Below are 17,229 nucleotides of genomic sequence, written 5' to 3'. Positions count from 1 at the left end.
ATGGATTGGTACAATATCTGTGTACAGATAACTTTAAATCACCCACTAGGGTCACAGGTGCCTCTCATGTGACTGTCTAGAAGATCCTAGCCTGTGCAGAGAAAGGGAGTGGGGTTTCGTAAGGTAGGTCAGCTAAAGCGTATCTGGCTGGCCAAAGATTAAAACGGCTACCTAGTAATGGCTCCAACTTCAAACTGCTTACACTCAATAAGCCAGAAGGTACCGGATGCATGGCTAGTTCCATGTCCTGATGATGTTATTAATGGCCACAGGCATCACCAGACTCTACGGCTTGTGCTGGGAACTCTCTGAACACAGAAAACCCACTGTCACGGAAGCCAGAGCTGCTGCTTCTGCCACAGGTTGGTGTGGGTGCTGGAGGCTTCCCTCCTGCCTTCCCTCCTGCTCAGCTGGCCAGCCACTGACTCCCAATCCTTCTGTGCCCCAACCCAGGCATTTCCTTAGATTCACATTACACTAGATTCTGGAGATAACCTGTTCCATCCACAGTGTCTAGAAACCTACTGGTTTTCCTCCTCCAAGCCTGTTTGCCTTCGGGGAGGGACTCACTGAGCAAAATCTGAAACGTCATCTCTCCATCTTTCCCACACAAGTGGCCCTAGGAAACAAACACACACTGCCTGTGAAGGCCTGTGATTTCAGCCTCTCTTTCCTGGGGTGGAGCTCCACTGAAGTCTCCTGCCAGCTGGTCCTGAAGGCAGGTGGGTTGGAAAGACTGGAGAGAGGGATATGTGGCTTCTAGAGGGGGATCAGGAAAGGGATTTAGGGCAAGGCCAGTCTCCTGGGCTTGAAGGATGACTGTGTATGTCAGTAGGGACTTAACCATAAGCAACAGAAAACAGGCCTGGCTAAAGCAATCAGGAAAGATCTTTCTGGTTATGGGAAAGTCATAAAGGTCATATGGGGGAGTCCATAGAACCAACGATCAGTTGGGACGAAGAAGATTTTGGGGGTCCGGCCCCACAGCTAAATGTCTACCACAGAGAGTGAACCGTGAACTATTGCAGCAGGATTCAGGTGTGCACGGTACCACAGCTCCCAACGAATGAGTTCTTCACTGCTTCTGGGTACCACTGGCCCCACAAGACATCCCAGCCTTGTCCTGCCTCAGACTGCTTCAGCTGCTGTTCCTCAAAGCTCCAAAGAAAGCTGCTGGTCCCAGTTGGCCCAGCCTTTCAGACTGTTCCGAACAGGACTTCAATTAAGCCTGAAATCTCTTAACATTTAGAAACTGGACAACAAAAACTTGTTTCTGTTTGTTGTTGTTGTTTTGGTTTGATTTGGTTTAGGTTTTTTTTGGTTTTTCAAGACAGGGTTTCTCTATGTAGCCTTGTCTGTCTTGGACTTGAGTTTTAGACCAGGCTGGCCTAGAACTCACAGAGATCCACCTGCCTCTGCCTCCCTGAGTGCTGGGATTAAAGGTGTGCACCACCATGTCCAGCTTGGACCACAAATGTTTTTGCTAGGTTACTTAACCATTTTTTCCCAATTTCCTTTGGGCCTCCAAAAAGACATTCTATGCCCCAACATCAGCAGGATGCAATCCAAAAAAGAATGATGTCCTGGTCCCTTAAGTAGGAGAGGGTAGATTTGGCTGTTTTATAGTAGGAGAGGGTAGGTTTGGCTGTTTTATTGGGTGTTGGTTGCTTGTCATTGGGGTTGGTTACAAATTATTAATGATCCTTTTTGTTTGTTTCGTTTTTTTGAGGCAGGGTTTTGCTGTATAGCCCTGGCTATCCTGGAACTCTCTTTGTAGACCAGGCTGGCCTTAAACTCAAAGAGATCTTCCTGCCTCTGCCTTCCTAGTGCTGGGATTAAAAGCATGCACCACCATGCCCAGCTATTCATCAGATCTTAATCTGAGAAATTTAGACTCAAGGATTTCTCATTTTTTTCATTCATTCATTCTTTCTTTCTTTCTTCCTTCCTTCCTTCTTTCCTTCCTTCAGTAAAGGAATAGGGGCTAAGATGAAGAGGGGGGAATACAGGATTATCATATAGGAAAAATAAAATAAAAAGTAGATTATTAAAGCTGTTCTTCAACTTAGAGCTTTAATTTCCTTAACTGTTATTCTCCGGTAAGGTCATTTTTGATATGTTGGCATGGAATTTTTGTATATTGATACAAAATTAAAGGTTAATTTTGATGCATATATATATATATATGTTTCTACTCTGGTATGAAGTGTTGGACCTATACAACTCACTTATAAATACAAACTTTATGCCCAATCCTTTTTATAAGCTGCTATTGCAAAGTGTTTAGAATAATTAAGCAATACAAGTTAGTGGTTAGCTGACCAAACTCGTGCTCATATCAGATACTGAGCTAGTTTCTTACAGAAATATGCATTCTAGGTTAAACAGATAGTAAACAGCTAGAGACAGGCAACAGTTGCCTGTTCAGATTTACTATAGACAGACAGACAGACAGACAGACAGACAGACAGACAGACAGACAGACAGAAGTCTTCAAAATCTCAAAGACTTACAGAATATGACATTTAAAATGTTTTTTTTTTAAATTAACTTAAGGACGTTTTTACTTGAGGCAAGTCAGCTCCTGGCAGCACCCCCAGGCTACCTCAAAGAAGCTATGAGCATCAGAAGACTTCCGTATGGAGTTGCTTCAAATGTGGCAAGCTAGCCACTGGGCAAAAATTGCCCCTACTCCCCTGCATTCAAGTGTGGTCCATTTTCAGACAACGTGTTGCCTGCAGTTGAGTAGGGGGCATTTCTTAGATAGAGGCGGGGAAGTCGCCTGCCAAGCTCTGCCAAGACTAGGTAAGCAAGCCTTTCATAATTTCCTGTGTCACAAATTTGTCTGGCAGACATACTGGGCCAGAAGGCTGAAGATGATGTCCCAATAGTATAGAGAGATTTGGGGAAGCTGTCCTAGCAACCAGTTGTCTCTGTCATTTCTATAGTTTTGGAAGCTGCTTGCCTGTACTTCCTGCTAACTCAGATAGTGTTATTTCCTTCTCAGGTCTCTGATGGCATCGAAGTTGAGTTTCACAATTAGGCTTGAGTTGTCTAGGATTTAGAAGATGTTTTAAGATGATGTTCTTAATCATCTTATGAGTCTACATAGAATTTTTAGGTTGATAAATGTGAACTACAATAAAAAATATTTGTATACAGAACTCTGAACTTAACAAAAATGGAATAGATAGTAATTTCTCCTAAGTTTCCAAATACAAATGGAGAGGGCATTGTAAATGTAATTGTTACATTATAGTTTTCATAATTGTTTAATATTTGTTCTTACTGTATGGAGCTTATTGTTGTTAGAGAAAAAGCCTTTTTATTTAAAGCAAAAGGGGGACTTGTTGGGGGTCGGTCCGGTGCTAAGTATTCCAATGCTAATTACTGGCCCCCAAGACCTGGTAGCCCCCCCCAGAGAGGAGCACATTCTCAAGTACACCTGTCTTTGTTGTGTAAACCTTGCTTTACCTACTTTAAAGTTGATTGGTTAATAAAAATGCTGAAGTCTGTGACTTGACAGAAGAGAGGGAGGTGGAGTTTAGGTTCCTGGGTTTGGGGGTCGGGAGGCCATGAGGCAGAAAAGGAGGATGTGACAGGAGGAGCAAAAGATGGAGAAAGAGGGCGTGGCCTGATGGAGCAGATCCAGGCCAGAAAGGACCACAGATTGGCAAGCAACTTGGGCTGTGTAGCTGAGAGATTGCTAAATAGCTTAGAGGGTTGATAACTGTCCAGCTCCAATGCTTTAAGCTTGTAAAAGAAGCCATGGTCTCTCTGTGTCAATTATTTTTGGAAGACAGCAGAGTTTAAGAAAACTGTTGCTTTATTGATTAGTATCTACAATGGCCCACTTCAGTGAGTATGATTGACTCCAACCAAGGTCCAAAAGGGACTGTGGCCTGTCAAACTCCCAAAGACGATGGAACTAGGTGCCCTTTGGGTAGAAGCACAACACACAGCCTCTTGATCTAGGCTGTAAGATTCATGGTTCTTCCCAGTGGCCTCTGCATAGGCAGAGCAAACACTACTTTGTCCACTATTGGTCTTCTGGCTTCCAAAGTCATTTTGGCTGTAAGTGATAGCAGACCAACCCACCTAGCCTAAAATGGAGGGTGAGTGTACCTTTCCTTTGTCACAAATGGAGATCTGTATCTTTTTTTGGTTGATTGGTTGTTGGTTGGTTGGTTGGTTTTTGGGTTTTTTTCAAGACGGGGTTTCTCTGTGTCCCCTTGGCTGTCTTAGATTCACTTTGTAGACCAGGATGGCCCTGAACTCACAGGAATCTGCCTGCCTCTGCCTCCTGACTGTTGGGATCAAAGGTGTGCACCAGTGGATTAACTTTTCAAGGCTTTATTGTGCATCTGGTATTATAGATGGGGATTGTAAGGAAGAAATTAAAATCATAGCATATTTCAAAAAGGAGATGCAAATTAATGCAGGGGATAGAATTGCTCAGAGGTTACTGTTTCCTTACATCAAGGGCAAATCTGCTCCAGTAGAAAGAACAGATGCATTTGGGAGTACTGGAAGACATGTGTTCTGGCAAACAATGGTTAATGATCAGAGACCTAAATTAATGGTACAAATAAATGGTGTTGAAAAAGAAGGTTTGGTGGATACAGAAACAGATGTCACAGTCCTTTCTCAAAAGTATTGGAAGCCAAATTGGCCACTTCAGAAGGTTTACACATGGTTTATAGGAACTGGTAAATTGTCTCAAATAAGACGAAGTGTGTGGTAGATTAAGTGTGGGGGACCAGAAGGGCAAACAGGTAAGCTGAGACCCTATGTGGCTGACACACCCATACATTTATGGGGGAAGAGATCTTTTACAACAGTGGGAGGGAAGGAAAACGAGAGATTAAATAGAGTGAGAGAGGTAATCTTTCCTTTTGTATGAGCCTTTTGGCTTGCTATCTGGCCTGACCCCGACTGACATGGAGACAAGTGGTTAGCCATTAGATACCAAAAACAAGAACTCCAGTACCATACGGTCCTCTGTACCCCAAGGTCTTGTGTACCCACAGGTTCTCTGCCGCTCTATTTCGTGTTTGTGTGTCAGCTTCCTTGCCCCATTGCAGAAGCCATGCAGACAACATGGCTTCACATCATTATTCCTAAAACCCTAACCCAGTTGGGAGAAACACGTCTTCTTGTAGCTGCAACTTAACAGCCACAGAGAAGGGGGCTGGGGAGATGTCTCAGCAGTTAAGAGCACTGGGTGCTCTCCCAGAGGACCTGAGCTTAATTCCTAATTCACTCATATGGTGACTCAGACCCTTTGTAACTCTAGTCCAATGGGACTTAGTGCCCTCTTCAGCCTCTCGGGTACCAGGTGTGCACGTGATGCACAGACATACATGCAGACAAAAGAGTCCCACACATGAAGTAAATAAAATTAAAATTAAAAAGGTTTTTTTTTTTTTATCACAAACAGAGCTCTGTGTGGATGACTCTGAGTCTTATGATCGTGAACATCAGAAGCTCCCATGGTGGAGAAGGGGGAAGATGTTTTTTACCATTCAGAGGATAATGTGGCAATAGCTGCAGATGTTCTTTGATGCTGTAACAGGCTGGGGTATGTACTATGGGCATTTGGTGGGTAGAGGTCAGGCGTTCTGACAAATGTCCTGGGCTGCTCAGGACAGCCCTCTACAACAAAGAACTAGCTAGGCAGAGGCTCAGGATGCCAAGGCTGAACACCTTGCTTTGACCAATCCTATGAATTCTGTGGGGGGCCACAGGGAATGTAGCCACTTGTCATCTCCTGGTCTAAGCTGCCATTGCCTCTCCTTAGATGGTGCCAGGATTTCAAATGTTGTCCAGTTACACCTGTGGTCCTGAGGTTCCTCCACACAGGTTGCCTGAGTCAGGACATGTCCCTTCTCTACCCTAAACTCTACACTTGCCATTTCACTCAAAGAAAACGCATTGTGGCATTCACCTGCCAGGCACTGTCTGGCTCGTGGCCTCATTTCTCTTAGCCACATGTCTGTCCTTTTTTTTTTTTTTTTTTTTTTAACTATTCTTATCTATTTTTATTTATTTACCATGCCTGCCTGTATATACGTATACCAGGTGTATCCCTGCCCTGGTATCCATGGAGGTCAGAAGAGGGCGTTGGATCCCCTGCAGCTGGAGTTGTGGTTGTGGTTGTGGGCTGCTCTGTGGGTGCTGGGAATCAAACCCAGGTGCTTTGAAGGAGCAGCGGAGCTCGTAACCTCTGAGCCATCTCTCCAGCTTGTCCTTTTCTTTTTTTTTTTTTAAATAAAGATTACATATTTTTATTTTATGTGTATATGTGTATGAGTGTTTGCCTACATATGTGTATGCACACTATGTGCCTGCCTATTGCCAGCAGAGGCCAGAAAAGGGTGTCTGATACCCTGGAATTGGAGCGACCAGTAACTATGAGCCATCATGTGGATTCTGGGAACTGAACTCAGGTCCTCTTAACTACTGAGCTGTCTCCCCAGCCCTCTTTACTTTCTCAAAACTTTTTACTTATGGATATATATATATATATATATATATATATATATATATATACATATATATATATATGTGTGTGTGTGTGTGTGTGTGTGTGTGTATGTGTGTGTGTGTCTGTGTGTCTGTTTGTGTCTGTGTGTGTCTGTGTGTGTCTGTGTGTGTGTGTGTGTGTGTGTGTGTGTGTGTCTGTATGCCATGTGTGTACAGGTACCCATGGAGGTCAGAAAAGGGTGTTCGATACCCTGGAGTGGGAGTTATAGACAGATGTGAGCTGTCACGTGGGTGCTGGGAACCAAACCCAAGTCCTCTAGAGAAGCAGCAATCCCTCTTAAGTGCTGCAGAACCCTCTCTCCAGCCCCGTCTCCTTGCTATTCTTTCTTTTTAAAGTACTGCTATTCTTAGACCATACCAAGCATGCTCCTGCATCCCAGCCTCAGCACTGGCCGCTTCTTCCTCCTGTGTCCTGTGTCCTCATGCCTCTGCCCAGATGGCACCTTATCATCAAGGCTGCCTCTTAATGGATGGTATCACCCCCTATAAAGCTGCCACTCTCTTCTCCTATACTGTCCCTCCGGTTGACCACACACTTGTTTTGTTGTTATTTGTTTTGTCTTTTGGTTTTTGAGGCAGGGTCTCACCGCGTATGACGCTCTGGACTTGAGTTTGCTATGTAGGCTTTGAATTCTTCATCCTCTACCTCAGCCCCCCCTCCCCCCATGCTGAAATCACAGCACTGTGCCAGGACTCTTAACCAGGCTTGTTTAGCTACACCCCTCCCCCATCATCTGGTAACACATATGTAGCCTGTAGCCTCCATGAGTTCAGGCGGTGGCCGTTTTCTTTGTTGCTGTATTCTCAGCCCCATGATAGTGGGCACATAGGAGAAGCTTAAGAAATCTTTCTTTAGCTGGGCGTGGTGGCGCACACCTGTAACCCCAGCACTCGGGAGGCAGAGGCAGGTGGATCTCTGTGAGTTCGAGGCCAGCCTGGTCTACAGAATGAGTTCCAGGACAGCCAGGGCTGCACGGAGACACTGTCCCCCCCCTAATAATAATAATAATAATAATAATAATAATAATAATAATAATAGAGAGAGAGAGAGAGAGGAGAGAGATCATTGTTGAATGAATGCATTGCTGTGACCACAGGCTGAGATTGTTCTAGAAGAATCACATGGATACAACAAATTCTCCAGAGCAGATGGGAATCACTGTGTGTAGACAGCACTGCTGGAAAAGTCACCGAGCCTCACGACACCCTAGAAGGGTAGATATTTCTCTTCCCTCAGACAGCTGAGAAACTAAGGCACAGAGAAACCAGGGCTTGTATGCCACCTCCAGAGGAATTTGGGGCAACACTCCTGTTTTGGGGGCTCTATTTCTGTGTGTCTTTCACGCTCACTCATTCTCTAATGCTCACTAACCACTTCCCCCCAAGACCATGCCCTTGTACTCCTCCTTCAGCTCCCCCAAATTCCTCCACAAGGAGTCAACTGGGCCAGAGAACCCAGACCCGCCCTCTCTGGGCTGCTCCCTCTGCTCAGGCCAGCAGCCAGCAGGCGCTTGGCTGCCGGGGGAGGGGGGGGGTTAACAAGGAGTGTTTGTAGCAGCTGCCGTCTCCAAGGAGAGGAAGGAAAGCAGAGGCTGCAGCCTAGATGCTTGTCTTCAAGGCTTCCAGGCGGGGTCGGACAGTGGCAGGTCCGGAGGCAGGCGGCAGAAGACCTGTCTAGCCTTGAGAGGAGTGCCTGCAGCTTCCACCAGTCCTGGAAGCACTGAACTCTGAGTGGAAGAGCAGCCGCAGCCGCAGAGAGAGCTAGAGCAAGAGAGCGAGGTCACTGCAGGGCCACCAAACAGAAAGTTCAGGCAGGGATTGAGGAATGTGGGCAGTGGGGGCTGGGCATGGCCCAGAGGCTGAAGCCAGCAGCAAGCTGCACATCCAGAAGTTCAGGGCTCTAGGAGGGTAGAAAGGAATCTATTGAACCAAGGAGAACTGGGCCAGCACGTTGACTTAACAGGAAGTAGGACTAGAGAGACAGCAGTGGGGGACAGAAGGCTTCTACCTCCCTCCCATCCTTCGGTTCCAGCCATGTCTCAGCTTGGGGGACACAGGACGAGGCCCAGGACCCCAGGGCCTCCTGTGCGCAGCATCCGGCCCTTCAAGTCCAGCGAGCAGTACTTGGAAGCCATGAAGGAAGACCTGGCTGAGTGGCTTCGGGATCTGTACGGGCTGGACATTGACGCAGCCAACTTCCTGCAGGTGCTGGAGACTGGCCTAGTGTTGTGCCAGCATGCCAACGTGGTCACAGAGGCTGCCCTGGTCTTCCTGGCTGAGGCACCTGACCGAGCCCAGAAGATTCCCATGCCCCAGGCTGGAGTTGTCTGCAACAGGGCTGCTCAGCCAGGCACCTTCCAGGCCAGGGACAACATTTCCAACTTCATCCAGTGGTGTCGCAAGGAGATGGGCATCCAAGGTAACGCACCCGTCTCAGACCTTTATCTGGTCGGGGTGAGCATCACTTGGAGACACCAGCTAAGTTAGATCCGGGGGTGGGGGGGTCAGGAGTGGAGGTGTCCTTCTAGATCTCCCATGAGGTAGCTCTTCTTTTTCTCCACATCATAGTAAATCCTTAGTAAACACACACTCATGACCAACGATTAAACCCATGGAGACAGGTGCATCACCTCTTCTGTTTCCAATGCATGCTGGGTACCAAGGACTGAGAGGAACAAGACCCAAACGCCCAGCAGTGCATGGTCTAGGAGGGACGGCCGATGAATAGATTCAGAAGTTACAGCCCAGGGTGACATGCGCTTCAGAGGCTGGTGTGTGATGTGGGGTCTGGAATGGTTACAGCAGCCTCATGGCACAGTGGTGACGCCAGCAAGGGCAACAAGAGGGAGGAGATTTGAGCTAAAGAGAGAAGTTTGGGGGGCTGGAGAGATGACTCAGGGGTTAAGAACACTGTCCCGCTCTTCCCAAGGTCCTGAGTTCAATTCCCAGCAACCACATGGTGGCTCACAGCCATCTATAATGAGGTCTGGTGCCCTCTTCTGGGGTGCAGGCATACATGCAAACAGAACACTGTACACATAATAAATTTTAAAAAATAAATATTAAGATAGAGGGGGGCGGAGAGAGAGAGAGAGAGAGAGAGAGAGAGAGAGAGAGAGAGAGAGAGAGAGAGAGGTTTGGGAGAGGGAATTATCTGGCAAGGGGAGAGCAGTGGCAAAGCACATGAAAGATAGATAAACTGGGAGAAGCTGGCCAGCGAGCATGAAGGACTAAAGTGGCTCTCAAAGTTCCTAGTTTCTCATGTTCTGGTGACCTAACTCCAACCACAAAATTATTTTCGTTTCTACTTCATAACTCTCATTTTGCTACAGCCGTGAATCATAATGTAAGTATCAGATACACGGAATATAAGCTAGGCAGTCACCTTTCAGGGGTCGCGACCCACAGGTTGAGAACCACCATACTAACGGGTTGGGGTGGGGAAGCTCAAGGGTGGTGATCGGGGAAGGGAGGATTCTGTAGGGGTGGGCACAGTCCTGCGGGTACTTGTAGGGGTCGCGGAGTGACAGTTTTGGGCCTTGAACCCAGCAATGGGATGAGGTGTGATTTCACAATTCTTCAGGCCAGAGGTAACTGGAGTGAGACAGGGAAAGGGTCAGGTTTGGACTCCTGGCTGGTGGCAGGAATTAAGGGGATGGATTAAGGGTTGATCAAAGCTAATGATGTAGCTTATGTACCAGGCCTTGGGCTCCATTCCTAGTACCAGGCCCCAAGAGATAGGCCACACCCCCATTTTTCAGAAGATGAAAACTGGGACTCTGGGAAGAGCTTGGTGGGCGCATAGCCACCAGGAGACTCCTGGACTGAGCCTTACAGGCTGGGGTACTTGACTATAGCAACGTCAGCCTGGTTATCTAGAGCTGAATTTGGGGTGTCCGGAAGATGGATAGGAAGAGAGAGCAAGTGCTTCCTGTTCTTGAGGTCTTCTGAGTGGCTAAGGGGATCAGAGGAGAGCCAGATATAGAGAGTTCTAAGCTCAGCCAGGCTCCAAATACTTTCGCCTTACCTGCTTCTGTAGTTACCCTGGCTACCTTGTGTGGACCCCTTCTAGGAGCCTCCTCAACCCGAGATCCTGAGACCCAAGCACCCTCCGGGGTCTGATACCCACGCCTTAGGATGGGCTCCAGCGGCGGGGGGGGGGGGGGGGCAGACTTAAGCCGCGCCCTTCTCTCCTTTGCCAGAGGTGCTCATGTTTGAGACAGAGGACTTGGTGCTGCGCAAGAATGTGAAGAGCGTGGTGTTGTGTCTGCTGGAGCTAGGTCGCCGCGCCTGGCGCTTCGGTGTGCCAGCGCCAGCCTTGGTGCATCTGGAAGAGGAAATTGATGAGGAGCTGAGGCGTGACCTGGCCCTGCCCTCGCTGGACCCACCACCGCCTGCACCCCCGATCCGCAGGCCTTGCCACTTCCGCAACCTGGACCAGATGGTGAGGTGCCTGGCTACGCCCTCAGGGCCAGCTTGTATCCTGCCCTCCTCTTCCTCAGTCCCAACTGCCCTGCCCTGACTCTATCTACAAGTGACAGTGGCTATTGTCACTTAACCACCTTTGCACCAGCCCATCAGAGCACACCTCTCATTCAGCCCCTCGGAGTGGGTGCCAAGAGCATGGCTTCCTTGTCACCAGGTAACTTTTTCAGGTGCCTTTGGGAAAGTTTAACCTTTCGGATCCTCGGTTCGCCAGCATGTAGTGTGACGAGGCACAGTACCCATCCCCTGGGATTGCTGTGAGAATTAAGTGAACCGACATAAAGTGCACGGGACAGTTTCCAGAGTGAAATCCTATCAAGGAGGAGACACGTCCCTGAGGCTAGCCTTGTTCCCATCACTGAGAAAAATGGGGCTCCCAGAGGGCTCTTCCTTTTTTCTTTCATCTTTCTTCTCTCCCCTCCCCCCCCCCTTCTTCTCTTCTGTTTTGCTCTTCTCTTTCCCTTCCCTTGTTATGTTGCCAAACGTGATCTCAAACTCATGAGCCCAAGCCATCCTTCTGGAAGGCTTCTCAGCTGAAGGCCTGTGATGCAATGGGTGCTCCATGCTGGTCAGACAGCACAGCCCACTGTATCCCACTGCCAGCAGCAGGGAAAGTGGACCACAGGGGGCTCCTCCAGGTGGGATTCTTTTTTTTTTTTTTTTTTTTTTGGTTTTGGTTTTGGTTTTTCGAGACAGGGTTTCTCTGTGTAGACTTGGCTGTCCTGGACTCTCTTTGTAGACCAGGCTGGCGTCGAACTCAACAGTGATCCACCTGCCTCTGTCTCCCAAGTGCTGGGATTAAAGGCACGAGGCCACCACGCCTGGCTCAGGTGTGATTCTTAAAGGCCTTCTCTTCCTACATGCCTCTCAGCCCCCAACTCTCACCCCAGCCCTGGGGCAGCAGCTCTCAGTAGTCAGGCACCTAGTTTAGCTTGACTCAGAATGGACTATGGTACTGAGGCAGAGAAGAGAGCTGAGCCTCCGCCACCATCCACAGGTGCAGAGCCTCGTGAGCCACTGCACGTGCCCAGTGCAGTTCTCCATGATCAAGATATCTGAGGGGAAGTACAGAGTGGGGGACTCCAACACGCTCATCTTCATCAGGGTAAGTCTGGCCCAAGGGGAAGGGACATCCAGGGTCAGTAAATGGGGTTTCTCTCCATAGAACCTCGGCTGAGCCTGAAGGCAAGGACAGGAAGTCAGCCGTCATACACCCCAAGTCACCAGGCCTTGATGCTCGCCCCTACCTTGGAATTTTCCAGAAGATCCCAGGGAAAGTTGACAAGCCTGTCCCTTCCTCCCCTCACTGCAGCCGGCGCCGGCACCGGCACCGCCATTAGAGCTGAGTCTACAGGGTATCCCCAGGCAGAAATAGGGTATATGAGAAAGCTACCCGCATGGGCTGGAGAGATAGCTCAGAGGTTAAGAGCACTGGCTGTTCTTCCACAGGTCCTGAGTTCAATTCCCAGCAACCATATGGTGGCCCACAACCATCTATAATGTGATCTGGTGCCCTATTCTGGTGTGCAGGTGTACATGCAGAAAGAACATTGTATACATAATAATAAATGAATAAATCTTTTTTTAAAAAAAGAAAAAGGTACCCTCACTTTGCCATCCCACAGGACAGGTCAGAGTGAGGGGGCCTGAGAGGCTGGGTTTGTGTTCCGTGTGCAGCCCCAGCCATGTGGATCCCAAAGTTCACACCACTCAGACCCTGGCCCACCCATTCCGTTGAGTGAGCAGGCTGGGATGGGCTTCCCACTAGCCCTTCCTCATGCCCGGCTTTGCCTCCCCAGAGACGGTCTGTGGACAGCAGCTGGGCATGGTCAAGCCCTTCCCTTGGGCACAGGGCACACCTAGGAGCAGAGCCAACAACTTGAGCCCCCCCTTAGGCCCCGAGACAATAAACAGTCTTGTGCTGTGGGTATGGGACAAGGATTGTGGCCCCACTTTTGAGCTGTGGCCATTAAAGTCTGCAAAGACAATGGGACCTGTTTCATTTGGGCAGGGCTCCCACGGTCTCTGTCACACATCACAGAGGCATGATGGTCTCATACCAATTGCAAGCAGAGACAGGTGCAAACCCCTGTATAGCAACAAGAGTGTCCCGGGACCCGGCTGGTTACTCAAATGCCTATGTGATCCTTTGTCCAGTTGTGGGTACACAACTTCCTGTTTGCCAGTTTGGCCCCCACCCTTGACAAGTGATGTCTGATGCCAGTCATGGGTAAGAGACTAAACAGCAAAACATCCTGTTTTCTCAACCACACACATGTGTAAGGGACTATACAGGAATAGGGGAAGCCTTCTACCCAGCTCTCAAGCGTATCTTTGCCCCTCAGATTCTCCGGAGCCACGTCATGGTGCGTGTTGGGGGCGGCTGGGACACGCTGGGTCATTATCTGGATAAACATGACCCCTGCCGGTGCACGTCCCTCTGTGAGTTCCCCAAGAGTTTTTCTCAGTGGGGCTGGTTAGAGAGACAAACCTTCTGACTGGGAGGCCACCTGTGGGAGGGCCAAGAGGCCTGATCTCCAGGGCCTCCAGCTGTACAGGGGACCATGGGTGAGGACCGAGGGGTGGCCATGGCACAATACTAAGAGTAACCAGAAGGTGGCACTCAAGGCACGCAATAACAGCATTGGCCAAGGTGCATCTCAGTAGAGCTCAGGTCTGGCTGGGAGGTCACACAGGTAGCCTGAAGTCTTGACTGGGAAAGTTTTCAGTTTTTCTCTAATCTTCATCAATACATCAAGTCACCTCGAATAAGCATACATTCCGATTAAAAGTTGCAGATCTGCAGTACAACATAGTTTTCAGCAAATTCTGATCTAGGTTCTCTGACCCAGGTTGTGTCCCCTGAGCCCCTTTGTAGAAACTGCGACTGCCACTGTAGGCTCTGGTGCATATAAGGGGGAATAAGAATTCGACAGTGTGGAGAGGAGGAATATTGAGTTTCACAAACAGGAACTGAACTCCTTTCTTCTGCTTTTCCCGGGGCCTATTTTGGTAGCCCACAAACCAGGCAGTTTCCTGAAGCCCCCGGGACCACCAGTGCAGCATGAAGTGACGGTGCAGGATGGGCCCTCACAGCCCCAGCCTACAATGACCATCAGCCGCTCCCAGAGCCCACTGCCTCCGGTGGACTGGAAGACATACACCTCTTTCAGCCGAAAGCTGAGGCCCCCTACTCCCTCTTCTCCTGGACCCCATGGTGAACGGGGATCAGGGGCCAGAACCCTCAGAGAGATGGCTCCACCACTAAGGTACAAGAGAGGTACATGGAAGGGTCTCCCCTGTATTCTCTTCTCAGTGGCTCATCTCCCAAGATAAAGGAAACAATGTCTTACCACAACAAACCTTCACATGTGCCAAGTATGGTGGCACATGCCTAGAGTCCTAGCATTCAGACAGCTAAGGCAAGAGGATTGTGAATTTGGTCCCTTCCTGGGCTGCTTAGGGAGGCCATATCACAAAGCCATATAGCCCAGCGGGACAACACTCCCCTAGCACGCACAAGTGCCATAGACAAGAAGGCTGAAGCACAGAAAGTCGATGGCCATATTCAATATTCTTCCGGTTCATGATACAGCTAAGACTGAGACCTGCCCCCAGATATGGATAGCATTGATTATTAATTAGTCTTCTGGTCTGGAATCTCCCATTGATTGGTCTGAAGTTACCATCCATCTGCTACATGGGGAACAAGGGAGCACAGGCTGCAAGATGACAGCATAGGGGCCTCTTGGCTTGTTGTAAGGAAGAACACTGGTCCTCAAAGCTCCCCCCACCCCGTACCCCCCCCCCGTGGTGTTTCTGTGGGAAATGCCTCTGATTATCCTGAGTCTTCCTTCCCACTCTGTTTTTCTTCTTTTCAGGTCCCAAGAGAGACCAATGACTCCGTCTCAGAGGATGTTGTCACCTAGTCCCCAATTCTCATCTACGTGTAGAGGCTCGGACCTACGGAGTACCCTGTCAGGGAAGAGAGAGAACAGATGCCTGGCTGAGCTGCACAGAGGAAGGACTCTCACAGCTTGGGCTCACAAGGAAATACACAGCCGAGGAGGAAGACACACTAAGGCCCCTGCCCCAGAGAGGCTCCAAATCCCTGAGGCCACCAGTAAAGGGACATTGACAACAGGACCGTCTCCCTCACCTCGTTCCTCTAGCCTAGCCAATCCTCACAGCATTTGGCTCCTGCATCGGGGTGCCTCCCCACAGCTCAGTGAGCCCATGTCTATTCAATCCCCAACCCCTGGCAAAGGGCTCACCAAGATCCCCATCCGGCTACCCTCTGCCCGACCCCCAACTCCAGGAAGAAGCTCTTTGGGCACTGAAGATGAAGTCTCCATAGGGAGAGGCCACGTCACATCAAGGGCCCTGACAGGGAACCCAGATAGATCCACAAATGGGCATCGCTCTGTGGACACAAGCCATGGGGACCACCAGGTGGACATGCAGTTTACTTCAGATACTGAGAGTCCCAGGAGCCTGGGCACACAGCAGTGGAAGGGGAGGCACACCTCTCTTTCCCTGGGCAGGACCAGAGAACAAACTCTCTATGGTAGCCTTGAAGAGGAGATTGTGGCCAACATGGAACTGCTGGAGGTAGAGGCTGCCTGCACTCAGGGTACAAGGTCTCGAGTCATCCCTCGAAGTGGGGTCTATGTTCCCAGCCTGGGTGGCAGGTGGCCTGAGCCTGGGGGTCCTTATGATAAGGTCATTGAGGAATTGGTTCATGGCCCCCCACCCCTCCTTAAAGTGGATCTGAAATCCTGGAAGGTAAGCCCCAAAGGGCCCCCTAAGCCAGATGTTAGCCCAGGAAGCCCCAAAGAGAAACTAGGACCCAGAGAGAGGGGGCCAAGGACAAAGGCAAGCCTGGGTGCCAAGGAAGCCACAGTGAGGACTATGCCACCTGCAAGAGGGCAGAACTGTTCCACTTTGACTGTGCCTGCCACCCCAGAGGCTGCCACACGCTCATGCTCAGATCTCAGTTCTGACAAAGCCAAGGTAGGCCTGGGCAAGGGAAAGAGAACCCTCCGCAAGCCCCAGAAGGTCCCATCCATTTACAAGCTGAAGCTGAGACCCAGAATCCGTCCCCGTAGAGACCACAGGCCTGAGAAAAGACCTTCCAGAATTCCCAAGCCACTGGCTTACCTTTGCCTGGGTCCAGCCAAGACAGCTCCTGGCAGCCGGCTATTGAAAGTTACATTGAGTGGCAAGGGAGAGGCCACTCCCCAGGTGAATCAAGCAGGTGAAAGGGAGGAGGAAGAGAAAAAGAAAGAAGCCAGCACCTCATTGGAGAGCAGCACCCAGCCTTTGGAGATCCAGGAACCTCCACAGCTTGATGGAACCCCATTTCCACCTGAGGAGGAATCTTGGGTTTGAAGAGTTCACTGACAGGCAGGAGCACAGCAACATGTGTGCAGTGCAACGTGTGTGTGAGAAAGGACAGTCCCTCACTCAGCACAGGGGCTTGGCTAGGAGTAAGTCTGAAGACCCTATGTGTTCAGTTGAGCAAAAGAGCAGCCTATACACCCCCACTGCAAGCCAGCATCAGGCCAGCAGTGACGTGGAAGAATCCAACAATAGCTTATTGTTTGCCCACCTCCCCCCTCAGCCTCTGGACACTTCCACAGCTGTAAGTTATTAAACACATGTGGGTCTGTCCTTGAGCCTCAGCTTTTTGGGTCCCTTCCCCTAAGACCGTAGAAGTAGAGAGAGGTGTGACTTCAAACATTGTCTCTGCTGGAAGTGACTTGGGGACAAGGTGGAGGGAGGCTTCCTTAGCAGCTCTTGGTGCTCAGGACCTGGGACAGCGACAAGGGTGGTGCTGCAGAGGCTCAGGAAGGTCACCCCGTTCGACATGGACTTCAAAGATTTGCCCCTGGTCCTGAGAACAGGGATGCCTTAGGGCGAAAAGAGGGCTGGTAGTATCCATCACACTTCAGTATCTCAGGAGCTATGGCGCAGTGGCCTCACATTTGACTCTGACTGGGAGTCAGGAGAAGTTAGGATCCAGTCTTGCAGGCAGCTGTGAAGGCAGGTGATGGTACCATACCCTCTTGTGTGGCTGGGACTAGCAGGAGGGAAAGGAGTTACATCCAGGACCGGTTTCCTTGGAGCCATCTCTTGTTTGACCTGGTCTTTCAGGTGAGGAGCACCACTCTTTTCACACAGCACACACATACATGC

At 49.7% G+C, this 17,229-nt stretch overlaps 1 protein-coding gene across 1 annotated transcript; it reads left to right on the top strand.

The window, feature by feature from the left end:
• Positions 1 to 7,649: 7,649 nt before the first annotated feature.
• On the top strand, positions 7,650 to 17,165 carry GAS2L2 (growth arrest specific 2 like 2). The gene is made up of 6 exons (XM_084749534.1): positions 7,650 to 8,965; positions 10,749 to 10,990; positions 12,029 to 12,136; positions 13,377 to 13,473; positions 14,048 to 14,300; positions 14,913 to 17,165. Exons 1-6 carry the CDS (start codon positions 8,581 to 8,583, stop codon positions 16,420 to 16,422), a joined length of 2,595 nt encoding a protein of 864 aa, XP_084605660.1. The 5' UTR covers positions 7,650 to 8,580; the 3' UTR covers positions 16,423 to 17,165.
• Positions 17,166 to 17,229: the final 64 nt, after the last annotated feature.

The sequence above is a fragment of the Acomys minous genome (genome assembly GCF_964271855.1).
Source record: "Acomys minous genome assembly, chromosome: 12".
Classification (NCBI taxonomy): Eukaryota; Metazoa; Chordata; class Mammalia; order Rodentia; family Muridae; genus Acomys; species Acomys minous.
The sequence above is the reverse complement of the archived record's forward strand: the minus strand, read 5'-3'. Positions and strand labels throughout refer to the sequence as shown.